Source organism: Babylonia areolata, chromosome 22 (genome assembly GCF_041734735.1).
Source record: "Babylonia areolata isolate BAREFJ2019XMU chromosome 22, ASM4173473v1, whole genome shotgun sequence".
In the NCBI taxonomy this organism is placed as follows: Eukaryota; Metazoa; Mollusca; class Gastropoda; order Neogastropoda; family Buccinidae; genus Babylonia; species Babylonia areolata.
In genome coordinates, this window is record NC_134897.1 from 46,229,904 (window position 1) to 46,240,498 (window position 10,595).

The 10,595-nt window shown below is 43.3% G+C and overlaps 1 protein-coding gene across 1 annotated transcript in view; it reads right to left on the reverse strand.

Moving 5' to 3' along the window:
- Positions 1 to 10,132, reverse strand: part of LOC143297139 (NFX1-type zinc finger-containing protein 1-like) — a 61,986-nt gene extending 51,854 nt beyond the window's left edge. Inside the window, exons 1-2 of the mRNA XM_076609315.1 lie at positions 9,934 to 10,132; positions 730 to 5,669 (exon numbers count right to left, since the gene is read on the reverse strand). Of these exons, the coding sequence (XP_076465430.1) occupies positions 730 to 4,659 (3,930 nt within the window). The 5' untranslated portion in view covers positions 4,660 to 5,669; positions 9,934 to 10,132. The remainder of the gene's footprint in view (positions 1 to 729; positions 5,670 to 9,933) is intronic.
- Between the last annotated feature and the right edge of the window lie 463 nt (positions 10,133 to 10,595).

Genomic DNA, 10,595 nt, shown 5'->3' on the forward strand with positions numbered 1-10,595 from the left:
TTTGTTTATTTTGATGTATTACCACTTCACGTTTCGTAATGTATGTGTAATGTACCACTTCACATTTCGTAATGTATGCGTAATGGACCACTTCACATTTCGTAATGTATGCGTAATGTACCACTTCACGTTTTGTAATGTATGTGTAAGACCAGTCAGTTTATTTTGATGCATTACCACTTCACGTTTTGTAATGTATGTGTAATCTAATGTATGTCCCTCATGTATTCATATCAACAACAAACAAAAAAACCCAAAACAAACACTGAAAAAAATGATAATAATAATTCAAAGTCTCATTCAAAGACACAATATGTGTGTGTGTGTGTGTGTGCGTGTGTGTGTGTGTGTGCGTGTGTGTGTGTTCAGGTTTCAAGCAGCATGCTTGTGTATGTCTACATTTGTGCATAAAAAGTACGCATAAATTAATATATATATATATATATATATATATATATACGTGTGTGTGTGTGTGTGTGTGTGTGTGTGTGTGTGTGTGTGCTGTGTTTGTGTATATGTATGTGTATGTGCATGTGCATGTGAATGTACGTGCTAAAGTGCATATATACATGTGGGTGTGTGTGTGTGGGTGTGTGTGTGTAATGAGTGTTTTGCATATCAGAATGTATCAGCGACTCTGTGTGTGTGTGTGTGTGTGTGTGTGTGCGCACACGCCCCCCCCCCCCCCCCCTCGCCCCCCCCCCCCCCTTTTTTTTCTTTTTTTTTTACCTGTGCCGCCTCCTCCACAAGGACTACGCGTGGCCCTAGCTCCCGCAGAACTGACGCGTAGCGTGCCGCTCCTGTGGTCGTCATGGCGACAACGCGGGCCTTCTTCATGATGCGGAAGTCAATCAGGTAGCGGAGATTCTCCACACGTTTGGAGATGCCCTGGAACCTCCTCTCCTCCTCCCCGCGCTTCTTCTGGACAATAGCCACAAGCCTCTTCAGCCACAGGCGGTACAGCCTCCACCTCTGATCGATGTCAAGACGCCACACGTCCCTCACTCGGTCGGCCTCTTCGTTTTTCATGGCATCATCACTGTCTCTGACCTCCTGCTCAACCTTGGAAGCAACTCTATCCAGGAACGCCTCTGAGAATTGCTGCGACATGTTCTTGGGAAAAGTCAGCGACCCACGCCTTTTGCCAATATCCATGACAAGTGGAGGAACAATGCGTGTCCCCATGACATATGTCTCATTATCATCCTCATGTTGGCTGCATGATCCTGAGTTCTCATTCAGTGCAGAGTCCGTTTCCTCATCAGAAATGTCAGCCACATCAAGTCTTCGTTCGTTCTCCAGTTCCAGGTCCATTTCTTGCTCATACTCGTCCAGTTCAGTGTCGTCAATCCTCAGCTTGTCTTCTCTGCTTTCACTGACATCACCAGCATCCATGATTTCCCCTTCTTCAGGGTCACTATGGGTGACCGCTACATCTCTCGTCTTGTTTTCTGAAGGTGTGCTTTGACTTGTGGAGCAACCACCTTGATTTTGTTGTTTCCCAGATCCTTGATCAAGTTGATGTTGACTTTTTCTTTTTCCTTCACCCTCAGCGTCGAGTGAGGTGCTGTGAATGTTTGACTTGTTTTGGTTCAACGACTGACCAAGATCATCTCTGTCCAAGCAAAGCCACTCTAGCATCACATCAATTCTCCTTGGTTTCTTTCTGACCAAACTTTTGTGGTGAGACTCAGAGATCACCCCTTTGCTGTGAAAATAGTCATGGTGAACTATTCCATCTTTGTAATTTTGAATCTGCTGGTCAAGCGCTTTCCTTGATTCCCTGTACTCATCCAGAATTTCTTTCTCATCCCTCAAGCCCATCATACCCCTTCTCGTGGCATATCTTAATTTGGTAATGTTATGGAAACGGAGAGCTTGTTGTTCCGATCCTGAACCAACTCGAACAACATGATGGCCTGGGCCTCTTGAGACAACAGGCAGGCGAAGAAGCTCAGTGAGAAACTGGTCCAGTGCATGGTTTGTGTAGCTCAGCAACAAAAGTGGTGTCTCTCCCAACAAATCATTGTCATCTTTTCTCCATAGATGTTCATTTTCCAGCAGCAGCTCAGCAATCCTGATCCCCAGCATTGTCTTGCCTGTTCCTGGTGGCCCTTGAATCAGAGCAACTTCATTGGTCAGTGCCAGACGCAAAGCAGCATACTGCGAGTCATCAAGATTCAGTTCAGCAGCAGTTGGCCATGTGTCTGGCTGACTGATGTTGGACTCGTACCGCTGTTTAAGCAGTTTCTCTTCTCGGATGACAGCTTGTCTTCGCTTCATATAATGTTCAAAAAGCTGCTCATCTTCATCTCTTTCACTCTCTGAATTCGCAGTATACTGTGATTTGTCTTGTGACAGTAGAGCAGTGTTGGTGTCATGATGAACCTCATCCAGTTGCTGACGGAGATCGTTTGGAGAGTATTTCTTCATGCACAAGAAGGATATCTCACCAGATGATGCTTCAAAGTATCGAGGCACATATACATCCTTGCTCATCTCAAGAAGCTGTTTCTTAAATGGAAGGGAACTTTGACGAGAAGCAACACGGCAATGCAGGGATTTGAGTGACTGCAACGAGTGAAAATAGTTTTGGTAAAAAGCAGTGCTTTCAAGCATGGTGATAGGACACCCTCGCAGAAAGTTCACAACAGCTTGCACTGGCACTCCTTGCTCAAGAAACTCATGTCCGTCATCTGAAGACCCAGAATCTCGATTCATTCCGAACAGATGCGTGTCCATCAGTTCACCCTCTTCCATCTGGTCAGGTTTATGTGACCCTCTCTTGACCTCCTCATTGCCGTTCTCATCCCTCTGGACACCAATGATGTGAACGTTGAGAATACCTTTCTCTCGGAGTGTTTCTATGTCTCTATTGCTTACGGTAGCATAAATGACCGACTGAAACTCATCCCATGACAGGCACACCAGAGAGCCATAGATCAGTCTTGAATTGAAGTTCCTCAGTCTGGAGACATCGATCTGTATTGCCATGTCAATGTCGGTGTCACCGGACAAAGCTGTGTCCAGCACATGCACATTTTCATAGAGTCTGACATCTTGGTTCCAAAATTTCTGTTTCTTCCCACTGGGGTTTTTCTTCGCATGACGTACATAGTTGATGTAATCATGAATCCCTTTGTACAGTGGCCCAATGAAATCCTCACGGAAGGACAAGAAAATGTAGCGGACGTATTCCATGGCTGATGAGAAGGGGTCTGAAACACTTCTGGGGACAAGGTTTGTGCGACGTTTGTTTCGAATGTCACTGATGTTCGGCAGGATGGGAAGCAAATAGTCATCATCCGTGTCAACAAAGTCTCGAACAGTGTCATGCCTGCCACTGTCAGACAAGTGAGGCTGCGGTGATTGATGTTCCATTCTCTGTGCTTCTTCCATCAGTTGTTTTGTGACGTCTGTTCCATTCACAACAATCCTTCCTGTCCTTAAAGCTGCTTGTAAGGACCCTAGAAATACGATGGTATCTTCTTTCGGAAGAATGCGTGATTCAATCATTGCTTTCATAATGCCTAGAAGCTGGCTTACCACTTTTGTGTCGCTTTCATCAGGATTACGCTGCCTTGTGGACACCAGTGATTTAACTATGCCAATGATGGTTCTGGACTCAAAAAAGGCACTGGTCTTCAGTGTGTTCATCATCTGTAAACAGCTGCCGCCACAAAGACTTGAGGATTCACAAAGTGCTACATGAAGCAAAGAAATGAGCGTGTCAGGTGCTTCACGATTTTCTGAGCCATGATGATCCATCAATGTTTGCACTAGGTGATTCTGATTTTGAGCCAAAAACATGCACAGGTCGTCTGGAATCCTGTCGTCAGGTGATTTCTCAGAGCACATCCTCACAAATTTTTTATAAGACTCATCAACCTGGTCATGATGCCTCCCTCTTGAAGATAGCCTCGGGCCCTTTCCTCTTCTCAAAACTGCATGTCCTTTTACCTTTCTGTCACTGTCTTGACAGCTTTGTCCCTCTCTCGCAAGTTTCCGTCTCTTTGGACAAGACTCATCAACCTGTTCATGACGCCTCTCTCTTTGAGACAGCCCGGGTCCCATTCCTCTTCCGGATCTCCTTATTGCAGCCTGCATGTCTTTCCCCCTTCTGTATCTGTCTTGACAGCTTCGTCCCTCTCTCGCAAGTTTCTGTCTCTTTGGACCCTGGGCCATATCGTCTTCGTCTGAATTTCTTTTCCTCCTCCTGGACCTCCTCACGTCATGTTTGCTGGGAGAGTGAGGACGATTACTGGAACCTCCCGTCATCATAGTGGACGCTGAAGGTAGATCATGGCCTGGAGAACAAGGTCGGCGTGTTGGAACAGCACTTCTGAGTGCTGCAGTGAATGGGCTGCAACTTGGCGTGTACGTTTGACTGGCTGCAGTGTTGAATGGTGCACTGGTAGGCCTGTACTTTGGACTGCTAGGGCTGTATGATGGGCTGGCAGGGCTGTATGATGGACTGCAAGGGCTGTGTAATGGACTGCTAGGGCTGTATGATGGTCTGATAGGGCTGTATGATGGGCTGGTAGGGCTGTATAATGGACTGCAAGGAATGTATGATGGGCTGGTAGGGCTGTAAAATGGACTGCTAGGGCTGTATGATGGACTGGTTGGACTGTAACGAGGTTGCTGTGTCTTGCGCATTTCAGCCAGTGCAGACAGTCGCCTGAAAGTCAAGGTAAGCTTTGAGCAATGTGTGTTGGGATTTGTAGGTCTAGTTCCATGTATGCACTGTGCACTGCATGATGGTGGTGGGGGTGGAGGGGGTGGAGGTGGAAGGCAAGGGTTGGTGGCAGCTGGGGATGGCGGTGGTTGGGGAGCAGGAGGGAGAGGGGTCTGTGGTGGAAGGGGGATGACAGAAGGATCTTCTTTATCTTTTATATATATGTTTATATATGTGTATTTGCAGCACAATCCAAGTCTGATGGGTTGCCACTCATGTTTATTGTCTTGTTATCTTTCCTTGTCCCTGAGTTAACTGTCAGGTTAAGGTAGCAGGTAAGAAAGGCCCATCTTGCACAGCAACAGTTCTATGCATGGAAGAAGCTCAGTCAGTTGGACTGCAGGCTCCGGTTCATCAACACATGCACAGTCCCATGTCCGTTGCCTGAGGGGCAATGTTCGTACAACGTTTTTCTGTTTGCACCTTGACCCTCATTCCAAACGATGCTTTCTGTGATCATTCCCATGCTGGGAGCAGCAGACATGACAACAAGCTGAAGTCTTGCTCTATGCTGGCAGTGAACAAAGCGTCAAAATGTTTCACATGGCGCAGACTGAAGACAGGGCAAGTATCAGTTAACTTGGTGCTGGCACACAGAATCAGTCCATCAGAATCTCTCAAGCACTGCTGGACCATAAAGGCAAAAACTGCTGATCACCTGTGCACAATCTTCTACAGATATATCAAGAGGAACTACATGTTCCCTGACAAACAGTGGCTGATTTTATCAAGTGGTGTTGTCCTCAACTGGCATTGTTGTCTTCAAATGGTGCTATCCTCAAAATCGATTGCAAAAGATGTCATTCTCAACTGGTGTCGTCCTCAAATGGTGCTGTCCTCAGCTGAGCAAATCCATGATGAGTCACTGGTCTGTCACAATGGCCACATGCAGACACTTCGTGGTGTAGACCCCACTCCTATTTGTTGTTAGCTGTTAGGAAGTACACAGGTCATGAGATATGGCAGACACGCAATAGATGAGCACAGTGTATTCACATATCCATGACAGACTCAAAGTACTGGAGAGATTTTTTCATTACAACCTGGTTCACACTGCAAAAATATGCAAATCTATGTGTGCATGCAGGCACGCACGCATGCGCGCGCACGCACACACACGCACGCACACACACACACACACACACACACACACACACACACACACACGCACACACACACACACACCTGTGTGTGTATACACACATTCAGAAAAAGGGGAAGTGGGAAGAGAGAGAGAGTCCAGCCAAGTATACTTTCAGAATTCTTCAAATTTACACAGTCTATATGATACATGTTTAACACAGAATTCTTCAAATTTACACAGTCTACATGATACATGTTTAACACAAAACTGGACATACCTCAAGACAGAAAGCTCTTTGTGTGTGAGTGTGTGTGTGTGTGTGTGTGTGTGTGTGTGTGTGTGTGTGTGTGTGTGTGTGTGTGTAATCATAAGCTTCTCCCTCAACACCTTCAGTCAAAATCATAAACTTCTCTCTCAACAACTTCAGTAAAAATCATAAACTTCACCCTCAAAACCTTCAGTAAAAATCATAAACTTCTCCCTCAAAACCTACAGTAAAAATCATAAACTTCTCTCTCAACACCTTCAGTAAAAATCATAAACTTCTCTTTCAACACCTTCAGTAAAAATCATAAACTTCTCTCTCAACACCTTCAGTAAAAATCATAAACTTCTCTCTCTCTCTCTCAACACCTTCAGTAAAAATCATAAACTTCTCCCTCAACACCTTCAGTAAAAATCATAAACTTCTCCCTCTCTCAACACCTTCAGTAAAAATCATAAACTTCTCTCTCAACACCTTCAGTAAAAATCATAAACTTCTCCCTCAACACCTTCAGTAAAAATCATAAACTTCTCTCTCAACATCTTCAGTAAAAATTATAAACTTCTCCCTCTCTCAACACCTTCAGTAAAAATCATAAACTTCTTCAACACCTCCAGTAAAAATCATAAACTTCTCTCTCAACACCTTCAGTAAAAATCATAAACTTCTCCCTCTCTCAACACCTTCAGTAAAAATCATAAACTTCTCTCTCTCTCTCTCTCAGCACCTTCAGTAAAAATCATAAACTTCTCCCTCTCTCAACACCTTCAGTAAAAATCATAAACTTATCTCTCAACACCTTCAGTAAAAATCATAAACTTCTCTCTCTCTCTCTCTCTCTCTCTCTCTCAACACCTTCAGTAAAAATCATAAACTTCTCCCTCTCTCAACACCTTCAGTAAAAATCATAAACTTCTCCCTCTCTCAACACCTTCAGTAAAAATCATAAACTTATCCATCTCTCAACACCTTCAGTAAAAATCATAAACTTCTCTCTCAACACCTTCAGTAAAAATCATAAACTTCTCTCTCAACACCTTCAGTAAAAATCATAAACTTATCCCTCTCTCAACACCTTCAGTAAAAATCAAAAACTTCTCCCTCAACACCTTCAGTAAAAATCATAAACTTCTCTCTCAACACCTTCAGTAAAAATCATAAACTTCTCCCTCTCTCAACACCTTCAGTAAAAATCATAAACTTCTCCCTCAACACCTTCAGTAAAAATCATAAACTTCTCTCTCAACACCTTCAGTAAAAATCATAAACTTCTCTCTCAACACCTTCAGTAAAAATCATAAACTTATCCATCTCTCAACACCTTCAGTGAAAATCATAAACTTCTCTCTCAACACCTTCAGTAAAAATCATAAACTTCTCCCTCAACACCTTCAGTAAAAATCATAAACTTCTCCCTCTCTCAACACCTTCAGTAAAAATCATAAACTTCTCTCTCTCTCAACACCTTCAGTAAAAATCATAAACTTCTCTCTCAACACCTTCAGTAAAAATCATAAACTTCTCTCTCAACACCTTCAGTAAAAATCATAAACTTCTCTCTCTCTCTCAACACCTTCAGTAAAAATCATAAACTTCTCTCTCTCTCAACACCTTCAGTAAAAATCATAAACTTCTCCCTCAACACCTTCAGTAAAAATCATAAACTTCTCCCTCTCTCAACACCTTCAGTAAAAATCATAAACTTCTCCCTCAAAACCTTCAGTAAAAATCATAAACTTCTCCCTCAAAACCTACAGTAAAAATCATAAACTTCTCTCTCAACACCTTCAGTAAAAATCATAAACTTCTCTCTCAACACCTTCAGTAAAATTCATAAACTTCTCTCTCTCTCAACACCTTCAGTAAAAATCATAAACTTCTCCCTCAACACCTTCAGTAAAAATCATAAACTTCTCCCTCAACACCTTCAGTAAAAATCATAAACTTCTCTCTCAACACCTTCAGTAAAAATCATAAACTTCTCCCTCTCTCAACACCTTCAGTAAAAATCATAAATTCTCTCTCAACACTTCAGTAAATCATAACTTCTCTCTAACACCTTCAGTAAAAATCATAAACTTCTCTCTCTCAACACCTTCAGTAAAAATCATAAACTTCTCCTCTCTCAACACCTTCAGTAAAAATCATAAACTTCTACCCGTAACTAACTTCTCAACACCTTCAGTAAAAATTCATAAACTTCTCTCTCAACACCTTCAGTAAAATCAAAAACTTCTCCCTCTCTCAACACCTTCAGTAAAAATCATAAACTTCTCCCTCAACACCTTCAGTAAAAATCATAAACTTCTCCTCTCTAACACTTCAGTAAAAATCATAAACTTCTCCTCAAAACCTTCAGTAAAAATCAAAACTTCTCCTCAAAACCTCAGTAAAAATCAAAAACTTCTCTCTCAACACCTTCAGTAAAAATCATAAACTTCTCTCTCAACACCTTCAGTAAAAATCATAAACTTCTCCCTCTCTCAACACCTTCAGTAAAAATCATAAACTTCTCCCTCAACACCTTCAGTAAAAATCAAAAACTTCTCCCTCAACACCTTCAGTAAAAATCATAAACTTCTCCCTCAACACCTTCAGTAAAAATCATAAACTTCTCCCTCAACACCTTCAGTAAAAATCAAAAACTTCTCTCTCAACACCTTCAGTAAAAATCATAAACTTCTCCCTCAACACCTTCAGTAAAAATCATAAACTTCTCCCTCAACACCTTCAGTAAAAATCAAAAACTTTGTCTTTGGCTCCCTGTCTGAAACTGTAGAAAAACTGCCTGAACTGAGTGCTTGTCAACTTTCCAACAGAACTTGAGCTGCATCGTTCTGAATTTCACCTCACCTGATGCCTGCTGCAGCGCTTGTGTACTTGTTTCGTTTTTTCTGTGTATGTTGTTATGCGGAAGGGAGGGGGGACAGGGAGGGTGAATCAAAGTGATCTAAGTTGTGCATTGTCTGGGCATAGTCATATATGTGACAGGTTTTAGATATGCAGATTTGGATTCAGCATTGTGATATGAAGTGTCCCATCGGACTGGATGTGTACAAACGTGATGTCAGACAGTTTGAGACTGGACGGAACAAGGGCAATGAGCATGTACCCAAATGGGTATACCCATTCTCAGTCGGTATTCTTTACATACCAATCACGAAAGAGTAGGCCTACTTTGTTATCTCCAAAAGAGTTTGTTGTGCGACACGGGATGAAGTGCGTTGTAGTTTTTGCGCCCGGAGAGGAAAAGTTCGGTTCGATTACTCAAAAGTATTTTTCGTACGGGTCGAATCATTGCCTCCGCTTTGAGGTAGACAAAATGGCGCACGGTACTGATACCGGTACTGGTTGTGGGTGACGATGGACGCGAATAGGCCAACAACACGGCCGAAAATCGTCCTTTGTCAAAGTATATGAACAGATGACATGCTATGTGTACGGAAAGCACACACAAAAAACGCAGCGTTCAAACTGAAGGATACAGTTTCAGTTTCAAGGAGATGTCAAATCCTGACCACACCCTGAACAACTTCCGCTTTAATTAATTTAAGGCACTCAGTCATCTAAAAATATTTTTACATCAGCGACCATTAAACTCCACCAGCATTAGAGCAAGGTCAAAATGTCAAAGCGTAGGGACTGACCCATGGATACGCTACAACATATCTGATACGCGTAGTACTGGTTTGAGGTCACTGTGAACACGCGAAACAACAATGACTACCATCAGTCTATCAAAAATAAAATCGGGGGCTGCAAGACCCAACGTGACTGATTGTACAGGCTGGAAAATCGAACTCCCATGAAAAAAAATGAAAAAAAAACATTGAAAACTATACGCACCTGTCACAATGCAGTCGAGCTTGGAATGACACTGAAAACGAACCAGCACAGTATGCACGGTCTCCTCAGTGTCGTCACGAAGCTGGTGCCACACAAACTCCACACAAATTAACACCTCTTCCCCGGCGGGTACTAATGGACAGATCGAGCTGCTAACTGCCGACTTGCCGGGCCACCCAACATTTTCTGCGAACCGCCACGCCTGAAACAGTTGACGGGTTTCAGGAACAGAGAGCGCGAACCGAAACCAAAACCAGTCACAGCCGGTTTGGGGTCAGTCACAGGCATATGCTGTGAGATCCAATTTAACAGAATAGCAACATACAAAGAAAAAAAGATCGCGCGCGCGCGCACACACACACACACACACACACACACACACACACACACACACACACACACACACATCAGATGATGTCTAACTCACAAAATAAAATTCTAATCAACAAGTCAGTAGACCGTGCCGCAAATCAAGGTGTACAACATACGGTCAGTGGACTGAGGGGGTGATGGAAATGGGGAGGGGGTGGGGGTCGCGATGGGGACTCTGGCGATCCTGCACCAGCGCTGATTCTGTCGCTTCTCACCTAAAGGCAGACGCGTTACCTCCTGGCCACTCCTCACGGACTCAAAATGGCTCCGTCTATAACGTCCGTAGCCAC